Here is a 22,532-nt window from a genome sequence, read left to right on the forward strand (position 1 = left end):
AAAATCGGAGCTGTCTCTTACCAGCATGTGTATTATAAATCTTCCCTTTATTTAGCAGGTGGTACAATAAATAGTTTGTGTTACTCATTGGCTTTCTATAAAGTTTTCTCATTCACCAGATACTAAAGAGATGACCAGCACTGATAAAATTTCTGAGCTGCTCTGAAGCATTATTACACTGAAAGAACTGAGAAGTAGAATGGGCTACATAAATAGAGAGATTGACATATTTTAGAATTATACCTATAAATCTGTCATTAACCTTTTAGGTTTATACTTGTGTATATGATTTAATATCTATTCTTAAATTTATTAAAGTGTCTAAATTTGAAAGATTAGAAGTTGTTTTAAAAACTTTTTCTTCTTTTTAAAAAGTGTACTGGTCAAGTAATATATCATTTTTCTGAAATCTTCAGAAAATATAATAATAGAAGCTTACATTAATTGAGCACTTATTGCTCAATTATTTTTCTTTTTCTTTTTTTTCTTCTATTTTTTTTTTTTTTTTTAGGTGAGGTGGCTCTTGGTCGACCTCACAGATTGCAAGGACCTTGTCAATTTACAATCCCTTAATTTTTACACCGACAGCACCTGGTCTTCCTAGGTAGTCTCCTATCCAAGTACTAACCAGGCCCTGACCCTGCTTAGCTTCCAAGATCAGACATCGGGTTTGTTCAGGGTGGCATAGCCATAGACTTCAATTATTTTTCTAAACAGCTTGAATACATTACATCATTTGATTTTTAAAATAATCATCTGATCAAGTATTATTTCCATGTACAGTTAAAGGAACCATGGAGCCAGGTATCATAGAATCACAGTGGTCAGGAATTGATGCAAATAACAGTTTACTGAACTAACTGTGGCTTTAATATGTAGAGATAGAGGCCCAGAGGTAGGTGGCCCAGGGCTGGTGCCAGGGATCAGCAGTGCCATCAAGGATCAAGGATTCTATCTTCTCTCTGTGCTACAGAGTAGGGGTTCCTAACCCCCCAGGCTGCAGACTGGTATTGGTCCATGGCCTGTTAGGAACTGGGCTGCACAGCAGGAGGGGTGAGTGGCATGCCAGTGAGCAAAAGCTTCATCTGTATTTGGAGTCGTCCCCCAGCGCTAGCATCACCGCCTCAGCTCCACCTCAGATTGTCAGGCATTAGATTCTCATAGGAGCACCGATCCCTGGTGCCAGAAAGGTTGGGGACCACTGCAGCATAGAGCGTGTTGGCTTTCTTCTTGGTGCCTGTTGCCTCTTGATTACAAGATGGCTGCTGCAGTTTTATTTACCAAAAGGAGCAGAAAGGGATTTCTTCTAGTGAGGCATTGTTTCTGTTTCTTTGGATATAGAAGCCCTTCTGAGGAGCTTCCTGCACATCTCATTGGCCAGGATGGGTCTCCAGCAGAGGAGGCTGGGCAATGGAGTCTTAATAGTTGCTTGGGCTCAATAGAGGAAAGGTAGAAAGGGTGCGTGGATGGCTTGGGGTTAACTATTCCACAGTGTCTGCCACATATTTTAGATCTGTACTTAGCAATTACCTAGAGCAATTTCCTCATTTATAGAAGATAGAACATTGCTAGAAATTGGCAGACGTGTGAGTAAATAAGCGGATTACTGCTTAACTCTTTGGAGTGAAATGCTTGAGCTTTAGTAAATGGCTTCCAGGAAATCTAGTGCCATTGGTCAGTCCTTTTGTTTTTTACCTAAAAAAAATTTAATTTCAGAAAAGTAAGTAATGGCATGTTTATATAGCCAGCTTGTTTTCTGAGGTTTTACATTTTTAGTAGAATGTCATTTATTTGAAATTATCATAATATAGCATTAGTTATAATTTTTAAAACCTGAAAGTGTTAAGAAGATTTTCCATAAATAACTACCTTCTGATTTAAGCAGCGAACAGCTTCACAAAGAAGGAATTTTCACCATACAATGTCCTCCTACTTCAGGGTCATTTTGTAGGCACTTGGCAAATTTTCTGAGTCTCTTTACACACCCTTCCTATTTTGGTTCACATCCCTATCATTTTTACCATAGTTGTTGCGATATTTAGTATTTTAATTGTAGTTGTGAGAAAGAATGCTGTTTATTCTCCACTTGGTTTGATCCCTTTCAGCATCTGCTGTCCATTTAAATCTTCGAAACTTAGCCAAGTCATAGAAGGGGCACTGGTAAGCCGGATCTCATTACAGCAGCCATTTGCGCTAGCGTGACAGGTGTTCTCTGCCCTGACAAATATGACATATGTGTATTATTTGTCTATGTGAAAATATTAGAAAACATTTCATGTTGTTTGGCCTTTTAAAATAAAACTGCTATTTTCCGAATTATGAACTTCACAGAAGTTTGATATCTCTTAACAGGAACATACAGACTTTTTCTTTTCTCTTTATTTCAAACTTTTCTAAGACATCTTTCAGTGGATTAGAAATTGAAAATCAGTTTCCCTTTTGCATTTTGTATACTATGCAAAGAAACTACTATGTCATCACAGAAAAAAAGTTTTCTATACTTTTATATAACAGGGAAATTACATTTTAGAGACACTTTCATTACTATGTATAGACTTGGCAGAAACTAGACTAGAAGTGTGTGATGTCTTTAGGTTATTTATCAAAATCTTTTTGCACTTGGAATAAGACAAGATAACTAAAGTGAGTTTTGATGAAAATAGCAAAACATCTTTCTTATACCAACTCTGTTGGGTAATTTTCTAAAAGATAGTTTTAGCATAGCATTTGTTTTTATAGATGCTATGTTATTTCAGTATTTTTCATGGTTCAGTGAAATGCAGGATACTTGTATGTCATGTTCTGTTTATTAATAAGCTGTATTTGTTTAAAATTTTTATTTTCTATAGACAATGGGATGAACAGTTGGATCCTCGACTAAATGCAAAACAGAAAGAGGCGGTTCTGGCCATTACAACTCCACTTTCAATACAGCTGCCTCCTGTTCTCATCATCGGACCCTATGGGACAGGCAAAACGTTCACTCTAGCTCAGGCCGTAAAGCACATCCTCCAGCAGCAGGAGACGAGGTGAGATGGTGGTGTGTGTGCTCCGATCTCATTAGCAGGGCATGACCTTTGTCCTTGTCGTGAATGCAAAGTGAGAGCTAGCAAGCCAGCTCGTAAAAATTTTAAAAAATAAAAAAGAGAAAAGGACCCACACTCAAACCCCAGAGCACTAAAATTTGAATTCTCTTAAAACATACTGTTTATAAAAATTGGCAATGTAGAGAATGATAGCGTTTAAATAAATAGCCAGCAAAACTTCAAGTCTGCTAAGGAATTATGACGTATATTAGAGCCAAAGGGTTGGATTTTTAAAAAATAATTTTATGTGATGGATTTAGTAATAATTTTGGGGAACTTATTTCCTTTATACCATAAAGAGTAATATAATTTTCTAAAGCATCATTGAATTATATGTTAGAGGTTATTGAGTAGGTCGAGAGAAATGTATAATGTTAAGATGGCCACTGCTTTTTTTTTGGTATTATACTGCTTGAATAGTTTTGTGTTTTATCATTCTTTTTATTTGCACCATTTATTTCAGCAGGATTCTCATTTGCACCCATTCTAATAGTGCTGCTGATCTCTACATAAAGGATTATTTACATCCATATGTAGAAGCAGGCAATCCCCAGGCAAGACCTCTCAGGTATTTTTAAGGCTTATTATGTATCTGTATCATACTTTATTATTCTTAAGAAAAGGTGTCTGTAAAGATTTTAGTAACTTTGAGAATACCAAAATTGTTAACTCTGCATTGACATTTGGAAGTTATGCCTTGTGAAGAAATCATTATTAAGGAAAAATTGAAAAATCTTTGACCATATACTTCTTAAACATTAAGTAAAGAGAAAGACATCCTTTTTTAAGTTTTGTATGTAAAAATGTTTTTATAGTCTGAGCTGATTTTGATGTGTACCTCTAAAAGCTGCTATGATGAAGTAATATAAATACGATTACATAAAATTGAAAATTCTAGCATATTTTGCGTGACAGAGTAGTCATGCAGTGATTGTTTTTTATGGAAATAAGATTCTGACTGTGATGTAGGTAATTTGATAAAAGCCATACATTAGAGAAACATGAGGTATTGAAGTGATTTCTGCAATAAAATGTAACTGACTGGTTTTTACAACTTTTTGATATTTTTTAAAAGACAAAGAGCCAAAGAAAATTTTAGGTTGATATAGAAAGGTCCTTTCAGTGTATATGAACATGAAATGTACTTAAATGTAGGATCATGGGAGAATAAAATCCTTTTCTTCAGAAAACAATAAAGAATCATTAAATGGTTGTTTATTATACCATTTGCTTTCATTGTTATATGAATTAATGTTTGGTTTTGCCATTTTATAAACTAATATGTCATGCACTCTGTTGTTTGAATATAATTATTGTTTATAAATTAATTTCTAACCACAGTTTTGATTCATAATTCACTAACTCTTTATTTCTAGTTAAGCCTAGACATGAAAAAAATGAGATTTTGCTATTTAATTCTTTAATAACCACAACAAAAGCCATTTGAATGATTTTATAGTTGCATTAAAAAAGACAAGAGAAAAAAAGATGGTGTGTTCTGTTAACACAGATTTTATGCCATACTTTGTTTTCACTCTGGAAAATTAGAGCAGAAATAATTATTTTCTGTAGAATTTAGTTGCACTTAATAAGAAAATATCACATGTGTACAATCACTATAAATGAAAAGGTGGTATTTGCCAGTGGATAAATTTATCGATAACTAGTTTGCTTCAGGTTTTTTTTAATCGCTTTTAGCTCCTAAGTGAAAATTGAAAAGCTAGTAGCATTTTTGCTATGAGTGTTCTTACTTTAATGGAGATAGTTGTTTTGTTTGCTTTACTGAGCATGTGTATGTGTGTTTGTGTGTGTGTGTGTGTGTGTGTTATGTAGGAATCATAGCAGTCTCAATAACCATGGTGTATTTAGCAGTCTCAATAACCATGGTGGAAGTAAAGGCTCTTCAAGTCTTGGTCAACCTAGCATAGGTCATTTGACATTCGGGGCAGTAAAGCTATTGTTGTTAAACATTAAAATCCATCATTTGACTAACATTATGCTTAGCTTTCCCAGGTAAAATTATGTTTTAGGGGTTATAATTTCACATGTAGTGCATCTGAATATGTAGAATAAGAAGTTGTGTTCTATCAAGGTATATGTATAGTTGTAGTGGCCCAAATACAGAAACTTGTCCTCTGGTTGAAAATCTCACCTCTCCACAAATTGCAGGAGTGGTTCAGTCAAGATGGAAAAATATTTACATATATTTAAATACAGATTTTATGTTATTTCATTTAGTAAATAGAATAAGAAAAAGCTTGACTTCCCCAAATGTTTTTTTTGTGTGTGTGGCTCTACATTTTCACAGCAGTTTTTCTCTTTGGGAAAGGCGTTAACTTGTGAATGTATTTCCTACAAAGATTAATGCATTGAAGTCTTAGGATTTATTAGCACCATCTATTATCACATTAGCTCAGATTGATTTATAATTTTTTCTATGGACAATAAACTTGGGAGGCTTGGGAGATGGCATGGAGAAGATGGGAATGGCTGTGCCCTCTAGGGAGAGTTGTCCTAGGATGCCAGGGAAGGAACACAAGAGGGCACTAAGTGTCTGTGTGTGACCCAGGGAGTGTGGTGTCTCTGGAGTAAGACTGAGGAGGACTTTGCCTTCTTCACAGTGTAGGTTAGAGTGGGTTCTGGTAAATGCGATAAAGTGTGAAAATAGTCATAAACATTACATAGTTAATACCGTAAATATGTTTAAATATGCCTACTTATGATTAAAGTGTATAAAATTGTATTAGATACCAGGAGTCAAGCGTCAAATATTTGGAGTTGGAGGTTGTAGAAATCATTTTAGATTACATTTAGTTTCAGTTTTTATTTATTTCTTAGAATTAGACTATTTTAAAATGGAATAGAGAGGAAAACCCAGTTTCTGTGTATGGTTCTGAAGATTAGTATCTGGCACTTAGTAGATAAAGATTATCTATGGAGAACGTGCGTATTTACTGTGTTCTGGCAACTATATAAAGCAGTTATTTGTTTTATATAGATATTTAAAGAAACATTTTCCTCTGGGATTATGTCTTTCTGATTGTGTAGTATCATAAGTAACAACATTTTTGTTGGAGTTTTTGGCATATGAATTCAATACATGGGTAAAACTTAAGTGAATTAAAATGTTATATTACCAGTCAGTCTCATGCTAAGTGTCATTATACTTCCTATGAGATATGCGGATGGGTTTGTTTCTGGAAATATGTAAATTGCTTAGTTGGTGTCATTTACATTTTATACTTCGAGCTTGAAAGTGTCCAGTTTTGGAGATGTTCTTGGATGTGTTTTGAATAATCTTATAGATAGTGTCTGCCTGAAAAGTTGCACAAAACTAAAGTGCCGAAAAGTATTTAAATCTTTTTGAAGTCAGCACTAGAATATTACACTTTTAAGGAAGCATAGATCGAATGATCAAACTTTTTATTCTTACTAGCTTCAACTTGAGGTAGCTTTCCAAGGTTGATTACTAAAAAGTTAGTAGTGAGACTTAGAATTTCAATTTCTGTTTTTTCTTTGAGGAAGAAGCAGTGCTTGGAGTCAGATTTAATAAATAACTTAAATCACTTTTTCAATTTTACAATGACATGTTTATATAAGAAAATATGGAAAATATAGAAAAGTACAAAGAAGAAAATAAAAATTATAATCTCATCAGCCATAGTTAATACTACTAACATTTTGGAGTTAATTTCTAGTAATTTATATGCTTAAATACACATACAGTAGTTAATATTAATGGAATTATAATTTGTAAATGATTTTTTCCGATAGTTTGTAAAATGAGTTTTTTCATATATTTAAAAGTAAATTCAGCTTTGCTGATATAATTAACATTTTTTAACTCCTAAAACATGCTTAAAATTTTATTTATTATTTATGTCTTTATTTTTAGGCGAGGCAGCCCTTGGTTGACCTCACAGATTGCAAGGACCTTGTCAGCTCACAATCCTTCATTCATTCATTCATTCATTCATTCATCTATATCTATCTGTCTATCTATCTATCCGTCTGTCTGTCTGTCTGTCTGTCTTTTTATTTATTTATTTATTTGCTTGCACCTACAGCACCTGGTCGTTTCTAGATCGTCTCCCATCCAAGTACTAACCAGACCCTGCTCACCGTCTGAGATCAGACAAGATCAGGCTTATTCAGGGTAGCATGGCCATAAGATAACATGTTTAAAATTTTTGTATCTTTTAGAAGTGATATTGGTTCTTTCACCAAGTTTACAGTCCTTGCTTTTATAATAATATTTTAAAATACATTTCTTTACCTTCCTCTATCATAATTTATATTTAGGAATATTTGTGATATACGTTTTTTCTTTTTGCTTTGCTTAAAAGAAGACAGCCAGTTTTAAGTGTTTAGCAGAAGATTACAACACATTTTAGAAGATCTGAGATTAGTTTTTGTGCACTTTACATTTGAGCTGCCTTTGAAACATCTTAGAGGAGATAGATGCCAAATGAAGAGTTAGATACGCATCCTGGAGCTCAGAGGTGAGGTCGTGGCTGGAGAGAGGAAAATGTGTGCGTCATTAGGGTAATGGTGGCATGTGAAGCCACGAGCCTGGATGAGACTGTCAGGGGAGAGAAAAGAACTTGAACAAAGAGAGGGCGAAGTCTTAAGCCTTGGAGAACCCTAACCCCACAGAGGTAGACGGAAAGCAGGGGAAGGCTGAGTCACGGAAGCTGAGAGAAGACAGTGTTTCAAGGAGGGAGGGGCCACAGAACTGGGTGCTGTTAATAAGTAACTTGACGGGCCTAGAAAAATGTCCACGTGATGTAGTGACACCAAGTTCCTTTCCCTTGGTTGCACCCCCACACCCTCTTAAGCTCTTTCCTGTGTCACTCCCTGCTCCTTCACCGTCTCCCTCTCCTTTTCCTGCCTCTAAATGTTGTCGTGGTCCATCAGCCATTCTGCCAGCTAGTTTCTTTTCTATCTACATTTATTCTCCAGGTAATCTCGTCTAGGCTTAAGGTTGAAATATTATTCCATTTGTATATTTCTTGTTCTGGGCATTCTCTCTTTATTGGGTATCTCCACTTTGATGTTTATTCAAATATGTCTAAAACTGCATTCTCAATTCCCACCCCAGATTTGTTCCCTTTTTTTTTTTTACCACCTTTGTAAATTCTAGTGGCATTCATCTATCTTCAAAGGCTTGGAATCATCCTTTCTCTTAAATTCCACATCTAGTTCATCAGTAAATCCTGTCAGCATTGCTCTCAAAGTGTATAGTGAATCTGACCATTTTCACATCTCTACTGTTACCATCCTATTATCTTTTCTTGTCCAAACCCTTACAACAACCTCCTAACTGGGCTTCTTGCTCTCGTACCCTGCTCCTCCCTCTGTTCCAACCAGCGGGTGTTGCAGCAGCCAGCTCGTACTGGCTTGTGAGAGCCAACCATTTGCATGTCTTCCCAAGTACATGTTCAGCAACATCATGTTGGTAACTTGAAATTGACTGTAGTAGGTTTTATGCCATAGAAATCAGCAAACACTACAAATCCTCTACCTCCACCCCAAGGCTCAACATTTACCAACATGCCACTGTCACTCTGCCAAACAAGAGAAACAAAGTGGTCCTTTAACAACATAAGTCATGTTTACCATGTGACTGCTCTGTGAGAAAACTCTGATGGTTTTCCATTAAAATCATAGTAAATCTAAAGCCTTTAGGAAAACGTGCAGTCCATGTGATTTGCCTCTGCTGGAGCAGAGTAGACACCCAGAAGATTTTGTTACATGGGTCGATTAGAGATGTGTGGGAGGGTGGATAGATGGATAGCTTGTTTCTCGACTGTCTTAGTGATCTCTTGCATGAAGCCTACTAATATTTTTCTTTTGCAATTAATGGAAGATATCCAATTTCTTAAGATTTTCTGATTGTCCAAAATTTATATTTATTTTTAAATTTCTAGAACCTTAGATAGAGGTCTATTTAAAGATAGGTGTAAGAATATATTCTAAAGTGAACTGCAAACAATTTTTTAATTTTTATTTTAAATATGCAGTTCACTATTAGCATAATTAAAATAGAAATTAAATATATTTTTGTGAGAATTTTCTAGAAAAAACTTCCCAAATGGGAATACTTTGAACTTAAATTGTAATGCTTATGAAAGTATTTGGTGTCATTCTATTGTGAGATCAATCCGAACATGAAAATTATTAGATATTTATTTTATGGTAGTGCATCTGCTTTCTGTTTGAATCTCTTTTGGTGGGGGAAGTCACGGTTGTTTGTTAAATTCTAATCTAGTAGAATGTTAACAGTTATCAGATTTATTCGTTAACTTCCACATCTTGTAGTCTAAAATAATAATGTCGATATTTTGATAATCAGGTACTGGTAAAATATTAATAAATATAAATAGGAAATGTTGTCTTCTTTTATAGGGTATATTTCAGAAATCGCTGGGTAAAGACTGTTCACCCAGTTGTGCATCAGTACTGTTTGATCTCAAGCGCACATTCCACCTTTCAGATGCCACAGAAAGAAGATATTCTTAAGCACCGAGTGGTTGTTGTTACGTTGAATACTTCCCAGTACCTCTGTCAGTTGGACCTTGAACCTGGTATGCCGACTCCAGACACAGACAGGGGGGCCTCTGAATGCTTAGAGCTTCTGCATTCCATTTAGACCAGGGGTTGGCAGACTATATAGCCTGTGGGCCAAGTCTGGCCTGCTGTCTGTTTTTGGAAATAAAATTTTATTGAATGGAACACATTCATGCCCATTTATTTACCTGTTTATTACCTGTAGATGCTTTTATGCTTCAACAGCTTAGTTGAATAGTTGTGAAAGAGATTGTTTGGTCAACAAACCTAAAACATGTTTGGCTCTTTACAAAAAAAAATTAACTCCTAGTTTAGACATTTTAATGATTGCTACTCTGTTTGTTCTCTGATTGGTCAGCCGATGTATATTTACTATTGATCATGTGAAAAATTCAAATTTAGACATTGTTAGTGGTTTTTACAATTTTCTCAACTTTTTGTTGTAATTGTCTTGTTTTTGTGTTGCACAGTGTAGAAACAACAATCATGATAGCTTTTTATTTACTTGCTATTAAGATTATTTAAGTACAGGAACCACGTAAAATCAAACTATTATCAAGTATAAATATAAGGTGAGAAGTTCTGATAATATGGCAGAACTTAAAAAGCGGTGGTATCACTTTAAGGTGATGCTTTGGAAAGCATTTATTGCTGCCATATAATTGCTGATGTTGCTCAACACTTTTTTGCTCTCTCCTATGGGACTTGCTTTCAGAGCCAGTGACAAATTCTTTTGAACATCCTGGAAGGTAGAGACTGTTCTTTTCCCCTTGTATTCCTGGCACCTAGCCCAGGATATAGGCACCTGGAGGCCCTTGATAAACCTCTTTTTATCTTAATGAACGGTGGCCAAACTTTCTTTTTTTGAGGGTAGATGTCATTTTAGAAAAGCTTCAAAATCTTTCTGTGACATTTATGTCTGAGACTGGTAAATATGTAGGAGATCAAACTGGGCAATACCATTAGGGTTAAAAAAGAGAGAGAGAGAGAGAGAGCGTGCCATGCCTTTCAGTAATGAGACTTATTTTCTTGTGCATGCAGCTTCTAGCTAGCTGGTGAGGGCCCTTACAAAAGCAGAGTTTCAAAAATGTTTTGAACAGTGACTGCACCATCGGAATGAGTTGTATTTACTCCCAACTGACTTCTTTGAATGGAACAACACTTATTTGAAATGTAAATTTTGGTATGTTTATTTAACAATCAGTCTCATTACTTTATGATTACACTCTGCATATTTGCTACTTAAATACCCAACCCCCCTAAACAGTATAGTTTCCTGAGAGAGTAAAGAATGGCTTCGAAGAGCAACTATGGAAGAATGCTTATTAGAAGTCAACTGTGTGTTTTGTTCTGGGCATTGTTTATATACTTCATTTCATTTAATTTGCATATCATCCCTGCAGAGGGTTATTTTACAGATAAGAAAACCAAGGCTCAGGCTAAATCGGTTTGATTAATTCAAGTTACCTTTACTAGCTTGAGCAATAGCTATAATAATTTCATGGTTTATCCAGTTCCTGATTCAAGCCTAGCTCTATTTAATTAAAATGTTATCTAATGAAAACAGATTTTTTTCACTAGACTTCGTATTTTCCTTACAATTTAATCCTATGTTTATATAATCATCTTCCTTAATTAGTCTCGGAGAACAAAAATACAAATTCTCAGTGGGAGAAAAATGCATGTGTCCATATCATGCTTGGGCCACAAGTATTAATAACTATTGTCGGTAAATAGACAACAGTCATTAATATTTGTTCGTTCAACCATTTGTTTGAATGGGTGATGATGAGGTTTATTATTGCCAGTCAGGAAGATTTAGAGTTTTAATCTAAAAACAGGTTGTATTAGAAAGTGGTATAAACTGATCGTTTGGAACTTGTTAGAAATAGGGATAGAAATAGGGATAGAAATAGAGGTTAGGTTCTTGGGCTAACTCACTGCAAGCCGATTAACTCCGAGTTTTATAACTCATCATTCTGCTGAGAAACTGTTTTGTGTTCTATGCTAGGTTAGTTAAAAGAGACCCCTCTTCTTCCTACTATGGTGAATTGGCAGCAGGGGACAGCTTTTTCCTTCTTCACATTGAGACAGCAAGGAGATTTTTGCCTCTTTCCCCCATTCAGGAGCCAAGGGACTTTTCCTCCATTCTGTACCCAGGTCCCTGTGCCCCAGTGTGAGTGGCAACAGTAGCCGAGATGTGGGATGCCTCCTGCTCTAGATGTTTACATCTCGAGGACATTCGATAATGTACATTTTTGACATTTATTATTAGTCATTTTTTGCAGAGTAGTGATTTTCTTTTCAGCCAGGGTATGATCTTAGACTAAAAAAAGTTGTGTGTGTGTGTGTATGTGTGTGTGTATTATATATATATAATAAATTATATATATATATAATACACACATATATAATATATAAAATATAATATGTATAATACACACACACAAAATAAACCTAACTAATCAAATGAAAGAATTTGCTAATAGATAACTTGGTTTCAAAGTTAGATTACAATTTCTCCTTTATATTAGATTTCGAGTATGATTTTTTTATTTTCTTATATTCATGTTTAGGTTCAAGTTACCATTGTTTTATTTTTGATATTTAACCAAATAAATAGTGAAAGGACTTGGGGCCCATCAGTGTTTAGTTGCCAGCCCTTCTTTTTGGTGAAAATCTATTGTCTTGTACTTTTAAAATATTTTTCTTTTTTTTTTTTTTTTAAACTCCTACAGCACCTGGTCTTCCTAGGTGGTCGCCCATCCAAGTACTAACCAGGCCTGACCCTGTTTAGCTTCTGAGATCAGATGAGATCAGGCACGTTCAGGGTGGCGTGGCCGTAGACAAAATATTTTTAAATATACCGATTCAGCTGTTAGTCTCAGGGCCTTTAGCACCAGATGTCATTTATGTATCTATTATTGAGTAAAACAGTTACTCCTTTTAACCTCTAGGTTTTAAAAAAGTGATTTAAATTGACGATTTTCTAAATTGAGGATTGGCATTAAAAGTATTCACACCTCTTAAATTAGTACACTAAACTCTTAGCAGAAAAGAAAAAAAAAACATTCCAACCTTTATTGCTGCTGTAATATGCTTTACTGTGTTTATACTGTACTTTGTAGGGTTTTTTACGCACATTCTATTAGATGAAGCTGCCCAGGCCATGGAGTGTGAAACCATTATGCCTCTAGCATTAGCAACTAAAAATACGCGGATTGTCTTGGCTGGTGACCACATGCAGGTAAGTGCCTTCTGAGTCATCATACTGAAAGGAATTTGGAATTATATTTTGATGTTTAATATTCTGTTTTCTAAAACATCTTACGAAATTCTGCCACATAGCGTAGTTTAAGTACTTTAAATATATTTCTATACTAATAGTGAAAAATACTGGTATTTCTGAAGGAAATTACTTTTCTTTATAAAGCAAATTTAAATTGTCCTTTCTACAGTTTGCTGGTTCCTGTCCCAACATTCGTTTTCCTGAAGGGTTAATTTTTTACTACCTTAAGAAACAAAGTGCTTTATTAAAAATAATGGTCAAAGTCTCAAAGAACATGTCTGATCTTATGCATTTGCATACCTATGTAAGAAAGGGAAATATAATTTTTCCATTAAAATTTCTATTTACATGTCTCTTCTGCCACAGTTGATGAAGTTTGAACCCTTATAATACTGTAGCCATCAGGACATGTAGGAAAGAGTTGAACATAGTTTCTTTGCTAAAAGTAGTTTAATTTTGTTCTTTAACAGGCTGAGGTATGATCTATAGTGGCTCCTTATATTTTATGAGATAAAGAGGGTTATTTTGCTAATTATTAAAAAAACTTCATTTATACACTAAATACCCTGCCAGCTCAACATTTTAAATAGGCCATCAGTTTCACCGAAAGAACAGGTGGACTCCTCCCGTGATGCAGTGGGTTGCAGTCCTGAGATTACTGAATTCATAGTGGTCATTATGCTGAGGGAGCCCTTTACTAACCTGTGTGTAGAAACTCTAGGTCAGTGTTGGTGTATCGAAATGAAAAGTTAGAAATTTTAGCCTAGTTCTTTATAGTAATGGAATTGTTCATAGTAAATATTTTTGATTCTGCTTCTTCAGCATTCAGCATGTTGAAGTTGAGTACATCAGAAATTTCAGCATGGTGGATTTTTTTTTTTTGTTAGTAGGTTAAAAAATACTATTTGTATATTTAGTTAAATTTTCTCTGTGTGTTTGTCTGTTACAGCTCAGTCCTTTTGTTTACAGCGAGTTTGCCAGGGAGAGAAACCTTCATGTTTCATTACTTGATCGACTCTATGAGCATTACCCTGCCGAGTTTCCATGTAGGATCCTGCTGTGTGAAAACTACCGCTCCCATGAAGCTATCATCAAGTAGGTGTGAACTGCCCTCTCTGTGGAAGGAACTTAGGACAGCAGTGTTACTAGGGACAGATTATTTTCAGCAGTTTTACGGTGTCTCTCTAGTGGTGCAAATTATGTTTAATTTTGTATCTATAAAAGAAGAACACTTCAGAAGTCAGAGCTGCAATTTTTCACAAAATAGGGCACTTTGGGCAACTAAAATTTTAGCTTCTGCTAGCTATGACATATTTTCCTGTGACTGAATATATAATATATATGTGAAACTACATGATGTAATAAACAAGTAAATTGACAAACCACATAATGGTTTGCTTATTGTGTCTTGCTGTGTTATATAAGGAATCTGTTTTAAAAGAAAGGATGGAAGGGAGGAAGAGAAGGATGGAAAGCCATGAAACAGTAATAAAGTTTTTAAAAGTTTATTAAATATAGTAGGTATCCATAAAAGTAAAAATATCGAAAGTGACAGCTCAATGAATAGTCACGAGCCAAACACTCCCATGTTGCTGGCACTCTGGGGAGCCCTTTGTGCTCCTTCCGGGCACTGTCCCCACGAAAAACTTAGAATTTTTTAAAGTTTAGTGTAATTTAATAATGGTGATTATGTTAAGCATGCAGAAACCATGTTTAGGTTTCTCTGGAAGCAGTATGATAGATATTAAAAAAAGGTTTAACTATGACATTTATTGATAGCTCAAAATATGATTTCTTTTTTATTGTTGCAAATTATTTGCTGGAGTCAGTGATGAACTGAGTACTAGATGGTATCTTCATTAGTAAAGAGTATTCGTTTTACAGTTGAAGACAGTGTGTGTGTTGTTTCGATGTCTGTGTATCTTTGTGTTTGCATGTATATGATCCACATAAGTAAACATGTGTTACCAGGAAAATATACTAGCTAGCACACATTACCTGATAGAGCAAGATGCTCATCTAGGATTGAACTGTCATCATGTCTTCCTTTTCTTCCCGTATTCTGGCTTGACCTTTACCTAAATAATTCTGTTTAGCAACGGTATACCAGGAGCCTGCTCTGTTCTTATTGCTGTAGTTAATTTTGGAGAAAATCTTGGCCACATTAGTATTAGGGGTTTGGATTAAAATTAATCATGGACATAAAGTAACATAATTATAGTTAACTAGTTTTTCTTTTTCTGATGGGTAAATTTAATTTCGATGCTAGATTACTCTTTATTTATTTATCTTGGTCTTTTTCTGCAGTTACACCTCCGAGCTCTTCTATGAGGGCAAACTGATGGCCAGTGGAAAGCAGCCGGCACACAAGGATTTCTACCCACTAACTTTCTTTACAGCACGAGGGGAAGATGTACAAGAGAAAAATAGCACAGCTTTTTATAATAACGCAGAGGTACCTTAGTTCTTTTGCAAATTATTAACAGTTCACAGTTACGTAGTCTGGTCTTATTGAGCATTTATTTAAAATTTTGGGTCGACATCTTAATTGTGTGTTGATTTCGTTTACATGAAAATAGTATGTAAAGTTTATTTTTTCTTGTATAACATTGATTTGTTAAGATATATCTCCTGTGGGAAACAAAAACTTTGGTTTACATTTTGTCCTTTGATAAAATACAAAATATATAACTCCACTTAAAAGCCAATATTATTTTCAAAGAGATTATTATCATTAGCCTTCTGAAATAGACTATGATGACATTTTATAGTGCATGCTCAAATGAGGTGTCAGATCCGGCAGCAGACAAAAACCCAGTGAAGTCTTTAGGGGCCAGCAGGCCAGAGACCCTTCAATTAAGTTCTGGCCATTACAGTGAGTAGAGTTTCGGACTTGAGGAAACCCAGAGGATGGAGGGTGGGGGGGTGTTGTGCGTGGTTGGGCACTGGGGAACAGTTCTCGATCTACAATAGCCATCTTCCTTTGTTTCTTGAGTCCCATACTTGGCTCATCTTATTTTCAAAGAGATGGCTTTTATTATGTAATAGTAATTCATCTTTCCTTTTAAAAATTGATCAGAGGGCTATAGTTAGAAGTCAGTACAAGAAAATCGGTAGTTAGTGCTCACTTGATAAAATCCTAGCAAAAGCAAAGGAACTTGACATTTTAGTTCGTCTGTGCCATTTAATTTGAAGAATAGGTCAACTTTTCTTTAAATGTGTGAAATATTGACAAATAACTAGGGTCTCCTTTATTGCTTTTACACTCAGGTTAGAAACCAGCCACCTGGTAAGGGTGAGAGTGCTGACAGGCAGAGGCAGGCCTGCAGTCCTGCTGTGACACCAGGGGTCAGAGCTGAGCCCAAACCGTGATCCCGAGGCAGGACTGATGTTTGCCAGAGGCTCAGCGTCTCAGCCTGGGCCACTCGTTCCTTCATGGTGACGTGATGTGTTTCCCAGACACCTGCTAGCTATAGGACAAATAGGATGCATCTTCTGGATTGTCAATTTTATTTAAAAATTTTTTGGAAGAAATAGTTTTCATATTTAAAACACACAAAGATAAGATTTGTGTGACCTTTAAATATCACACATGTAGCTTTAGAGAAATTCGAAGCCACGTTGAACTTTACAACTGGAACATGGTTGTTCAGTTGCTTTTTCTTCAGCCCCATGAGTTATTGTAGTCAAAACTGTGACTTCACCCCAGGGCTCTCTCTGCAAGGGGACGAAAACTGGCCCTTGTTTACTGGAGTTGATAGAGAGGGTATGGGTATTGTTTGGGCTTGGAATAGAACGTCTTGGGTTTATAGGCAAAATTTTCAAAGTTTTGAATACCAAGGTAGGCATATTTGGGCAGTAAAATATTTTTAGAAGCCCTGGACTTTTCCTGAGAGTGTATCACTCGTAGATGAAACTCAGATGGATTTTGTGTTTTAAAGCAAGCAGAGCGAGTGGCACCAGTTACATCAATAGGAGAAAAAAGAGCTTTCTATTTTTATAAAGGCACCGATTAAAATTTAGGAGGACATTATGATATTTGAGAGTGGGTTAGAGTTCGTTATTATGAAAATGATCTAATTTCACACAGGCTTCACAATCACAAGAACTTAAAACAAGATAGAATTAAAAGTAAAATTAAAGAATACTAACAGCATTTTTGCTATATGTAACTGTCCTTTATATAGAGAACATTTTGTAATTTTATATCATGTTTATTGCCTAAACTTGTATCTTCTTTCACATACTTAAAATGGTAGATTGAAACTAAGTGAGAAAGTTCATCCTTTTTTTTTTTTCTTGATTCTGACAAAACTGATATGCCACAATAATGGAATGACCTCAATAATAATGCCCTGTTGAGGGGAAAAAAGCAGAATTTAAGGACTAAGCACCAAGACATGATTCTTAACCTTGAGAAATTCAGTCTGAAGAGAGACGCGGTGGAAACAGTTAACTGTAAGATAAGTGTAGGTGAGAGGGAGGCCGAGTTGTACAGACACGAAAATGTGACTCCGGCAGGTTTGATGGAACCTGCGGCGTACAGAATGTGTCTTTTGCCTCAGATGAACTGGCACTCGGTAGTTAGTTGTCATATATATTTACAATTCTCACGTCTTCCTGGTGGATTGACCTTTTTAATCATTGTAAAATGTCCTTTATCTCTGGCAACTTTTTTGGGGGGAGGGTGAAGTTTAAAGTTGATTTGTCTGATACTAGTATAGCCACTTCAGCTGAACTTACGGTTGCTGTTTGCATGGAATATTTTTTCATTCTTTTACTTTCATCTTATTTGTACCTTTGAATCTAAAGGGTATTTTCTGTAGACTGTGTCATTGTATTGTGTTTTTGTTTTTATTTTAAATCTAGTCTGAAAATAACTACCTTTTGTTGTGAATTGCTTAATTCATTCACTTTTAATGTTGTTATTGATATGTTTGGATTTACCTCTGTCTTTTGGTTTTTGTTTTCTGTGTCTCATGGTTTTTGACCCTTTGTTTCTCCTTTACCACCACTGTTTGCATTAAGTGCATTTTTCTAGTCTCACATTTTAATTTATTTATTGACTACATTTTTTGAGTTGTTTTCTTAGTGGTTTCTCTAGAGCTTACAGTATACACCTTAACTTACCAGAATCAACCTCAGATTTAAACTAATTTAATTGTAATGACATAGAATGAACTACATTTCTCTATTCCCTCTTTCCTAATTTTTGTACTATTGTTGTTTCTCATATTATACCTGTATATATGACAATAATACATTGTTATATAAGTTTAATGGTTTAATGTCTTTTAAAGATTCTGAGAGAAGGAAGGGGGTCAAGTACATATTCAGAGAGTTTGCTGTATTAACCTTATTTACTATTTCTGGTTCTCTTCCCTTCTGTGGACTCATTTGAGTTACCATCTGGTGTCAATTTTTACTCACCTTCTTTGTGCTCTTATAGTCTAATATATTACATTTCTGTATGCAGTGACCTAACAATATAATTATGTACATGTTGTTTTATGCAATGTTATTTGAATGAGTTAAGAGGAGAAGGGAGAAGAAATATGGTTATACTGTCTTAATTAGCCACATAATTCCTGTTAGCAGTGTGCTTTGTGTGGATTTGAATTACTATCTGGTGTTACTTGCTTTCAGCCTAAAGAACTTCCTTTAGTATTTCTTTTAGGGCGGGTCTGCTAGGAAGGAATTTTGGAAAGGGAGTTTTGCTGGATATTTGATGATGGTTATTTCTTTCAGCATGTTGAAATATGCTTTCCTACTACTTTGTTGCCTTCATTGTTTCTGTTGAGAGCTCATCTGTTAATCTTACTGGGCTTCCTTCAGAAGTGATAACTTGTTTTACTTCCTTCAGAAGTGAAAACTTGTTTTAAGGTTTAATTTTTGTCTTTGACTTCCAGCATGTTGATTATAATGTGTCTGGGTGTGGATCTCCTTGCAGTTATTTTACTTGAATTTCACTGAGCTTGATGTGTAGATTCATATTTTTCTCAGATTTGCAACAGTTTTAGCCATTATTTGTTTGAATATTTTTCTTCTCCTTTCTCTCTCTTCTTTTGGTCCTCATATATGTGTTGATGAGCTTAATGGGATTCCACATTTCTCTAAGTCTTTTTTCTCTCTTCTTCAGATTGCATAATTTCTTATCTATCTTCACGTTTGCTGATTCATTCTTCTGCCAGTTTCAAATCCGCTTTGAGGCTCCATAGTGAATTTTTTGCTTCAGCTATTTACTTTTCACCTTTCTGAGGCATAGATAGCTCCATGGTGTGATCCAGTTGGAGTGGCCCCTTGACAGAGGCAGAGTGTTGCCAGGTTGTGAGGCGTACTCTGACCCTCTCCTGGTCGGAACTTAGGGAGCAGTTACTCTGGGAGGGTGTGGACCTTGCCACCTGCTGGCTGGCCCATCCACATCACCCCTATGAACCAAGAGCTCAACATGTTACGTGCGTGTGTGGAACCCGTGCGGCCATCCCGGTGCTACCATCCATCCGTTGCCACCAGCCACTGTAAATCTTCTGCAACCCAGAGCTTGGAATCTGCTGATGCTCACTGGCTGCTCAGTCTACCAGGAATAGGTCTTCTGCCCTCAGAAGCCGGGGGAGATGGCAGCTGTTCCTTGGCTGCCACCGGTTCAGCTCTCCTGCAGTGCAGTCTGTGAGGGAAAGGGACACTGCTCTCTTCACCTGCTGTCCCACTCACACCCTCCCTGCATAGCCGGCGACGGGGGTAGGGGACGAGGCACCACCCAGCTGCTGTTAACTACTCATCATAGGCAGAGGATGAGAGTTCTCATGTTCAGGTAGTAGCTGCCGAAACTACCTGGAACAGCTCTCGCACCCCAGGTCGCTGTGGGAGACGGGAACTGTCCCTTGGCTGCTGAAACAGTCCTTCTGTAGACAGAGCTGTGGGGGATGGGTGCAGTCCCTAGTCTGAGTGCCTCAAGCTTTCCACTCTCCTTTGAGTTTCTGTAGAATCTGAATACAGTAAACGCTTCTCAATTTCTTGTAAGCTCTTTATGAACCTCCAGAGACTTTGAATGACTACCTTCTAATTCAACCAGCTTATTAGATGTCTGTCTGGGAGAGAGGTTTCCCCAAGCTCCTTAACCATTCCAAGTCTGTGTGTTTTGATTAGTTTTATGCTGCCTAGAATATAAGGGTGTGAACAGAGACGAAGCAGAGAAACGGTTATGTGTTGCTTAGTTGTAGGAACTCTTTGTTTGCATGCGGTGGGGGGGCAGCAGGGGTGTCTCCCCAGCTTTCGTCTACCTCCGTATCTAACCAAGTGGGTCAAGACCGCTGTGTCTTATTCCTTATCACAGTGGACGCAGACCCGCCTTTCTTGTGCTTCACCGCGAGGGCGCCATGTCCTCAGCCCGGTTTGCTCCCCAGAATGCTTGGGTGGTCTGCACATCGATGCGCTTGCCGCTGTTTCCCCATAGCACGTTGTCGGCTGTAGTCTGAGCCTCTGTCATTCATCGAATTTGTATCTGGAAGTTCTCGAAAGAAAGGAAAACTTAAATTTTATTAAATGTATTCAATATTATAAATTTAAATAGATATTAACAAATAGGAAATAAATGATATATTTAAAAGACATTTTAAAAATTCTCCTTCCTCTCTGGTTTCTTGCCTGACCCTCTGTTGAGCTTACCTTATGTATATATTTATTAGGAACTTCTTTTCTAAATATACAGTAATCTCTTAGCAGGTAAGGAACTTGTTTTTATTAATCATCGTTTTTCCCACTGTGCGGAACATTGAAACTGTTTGATCAATTCATTGAATTAAAATGGATTGAGCTACACTAACAGCTCAATAAGGTGTTTAAAACGTTCAGTTGGGTAAAATGCAGCGTTGCTGTATCGCGGGTTGGTGAAGTGGCTCGGGTGAACTTGTCCCACGAGAAGGGCGTGAACTCCGAAAGTCCGCGTTGCCATCCAGATTTGTCCTCGTCCCAGCAGTGGTTCGATGCCAGCTGTCGGCTGCTCCGCTTAGTTGTATTAATGGAGGCGGTGGGGGGAGGGTATGGGGCAGTGCTGGGCCTCGTCGTGCTGAGACTTGACAGTGACACTGACTCTGGGAATCTTCTAGTTCGTTGGCTAGCTTCATCGGCCCAGTCTAGAGACAGCGGACTGAGAAATACTGGGAATGTTGGGACTTTCTTCCCTGTTTCCCTGGGTGGGGTTGCCAGTGTTATGGGCCCATCCCCGTCCCCGTCCCTCCACAGGAACTGGAACCAGTCCTCACTTAAGAATGGCGGCTGGGTAAAGGGCGGGGGCCAGTTGCCAGTTACATTGTCTCCGATTTTCATGTTTTCACTGGGTACATTATTATAGAATTTTACTGTTTTTCACAAGGCAAATAAATTTTTATTCTCACTGTGTTCCAAAAAAATTTTATTCTCCCTGTTCATAACAGCAAAGCATTGTTTCCGTTTCGAGGTAATTTTTAAATGACTTCTGCTAAAATCGAATCCTTTATACATCTATTTCCGTTACCATATTCTTTTCTCTAAACACTTGTTTAACTTTAATATGTATGCGTGTGTTCGTTTAAAGGTCTTCGAAGTGGTGGAACGTGTGGAAGAGTTAAGAAGGAAGTGGCCAGTAGCGTGGGGGAAGTTAGACGACGGCAGCATCGGTGTGGTGACTCCGTATGCTGATCAGGTGTTTAGGATACGCGCCGAACTTCGAAAAAAGAGGTTATCGGATGTCAATGTAGAACGGGTGCTAAACGTTCAAGGTGAGCATTCATCGAAATGAGCTGAGTTACTCAGATGCTTATGTCTCAATGTGCATGCACGTTTGATTTATAATTCTCAAGTTCTCTTCTTCTGGACGAGTAATTATGGATTCATTTTATACCAAGTTCTTCAGTGCCAAATTTGGCAGTTAAAGGTAGAGCTCATTTACATATCTATTAAATTTTTAGGTCTAAATAAAAGAAATATGCACAGATGAACTTTTTTAATGATCGTAATTGTATAAATGTCACACATGATGTCTGTGTGTCATAGTTAAAATCACCAGAGCATACGACACCTGCGGTTGTTACTCTCTATCTGAAGAGTCGTTTGTTCATAAAGATTTGAAAAAACTTCTACCTATCAAACAAGTTCTGTTTAAATGCATTTTTAAACAAGATCTGCTTGTTTTCACCTATAGACTTTTCCTGAACGGATAGTTACCAAGAACTCTTTTTAAATTGTCATTGTGTAATTAGTTGCTATAAATTTGTACTTATAAATATATGAAGCAACACGATGTGAATGCTAAAAAAGCCCAGTACAATCTTAAGTTTCATGGTGATATACAATAGTAATACAATAGTAAGAGTAAACAATTTCTAAATTATAGGAGAAAAATAGCTCTGTTATACCAGGTGCTGTCCAGGTCACACAGAATTTGGGTGTACATTTTAGAAGGAATATTACTGGTAAACTAGGAAGCACCCAGAGGAGATCTGAGATAGTTGATGGTTTAGAAATTGCCGTACGGAAGTCAGGAATGGCTGAAAGAAGGATTGTTTGGCTGAGATAAGAGAAGACTAAAGACTGACATTGAAACTATACTC

At 36.5% G+C, this 22,532-nt stretch overlaps 1 protein-coding gene and 1 pseudogene across 8 annotated transcripts in view; one reads left to right on the forward strand and one right to left on the reverse strand.

Moving 5' to 3' along the window:
* HELZ (helicase with zinc finger) overlaps window positions 1-22,532 on the forward strand; it is a 136,756-nt gene that overhangs the window by 62,325 nt on the left and 51,899 nt on the right. For 7 of the 8 annotated variants that reach the window (XM_016129180.2, XM_016129187.2, XM_016129156.2 and 4 more), the window contains 7 exons: window positions 2,850-3,029; window positions 3,550-3,654; window positions 9,495-9,673; window positions 12,785-12,903; window positions 13,895-14,040; window positions 15,253-15,400; window positions 21,518-21,701. In XM_016129180.2, the coding sequence (XP_015984666.2) occupies window positions 2,850-3,029; window positions 3,550-3,654; window positions 9,495-9,673; window positions 12,785-12,903; window positions 13,895-14,040; window positions 15,253-15,400; window positions 21,518-21,701 (1,061 nt within the window). The remainder of the gene's footprint in view (window positions 1-2,849; window positions 3,030-3,549; window positions 3,655-9,494; window positions 9,674-12,784; window positions 12,904-13,894; window positions 14,041-15,252; window positions 15,401-21,517; window positions 21,702-22,532) is intronic. The other variant, XM_016129196.2, reaches the window with a different exon arrangement.
* Window positions 12,386-12,504, reverse strand: LOC118604089 (annotated as a pseudogene).

This window comes from Rousettus aegyptiacus, unplaced genomic scaffold, assembly GCF_014176215.1.
Source record: "Rousettus aegyptiacus isolate mRouAeg1 unplaced genomic scaffold, mRouAeg1.p scaffold_m13_p_6, whole genome shotgun sequence".
NCBI lineage: Eukaryota > Metazoa > Chordata > Mammalia > Chiroptera > Pteropodidae > Rousettus > Rousettus aegyptiacus.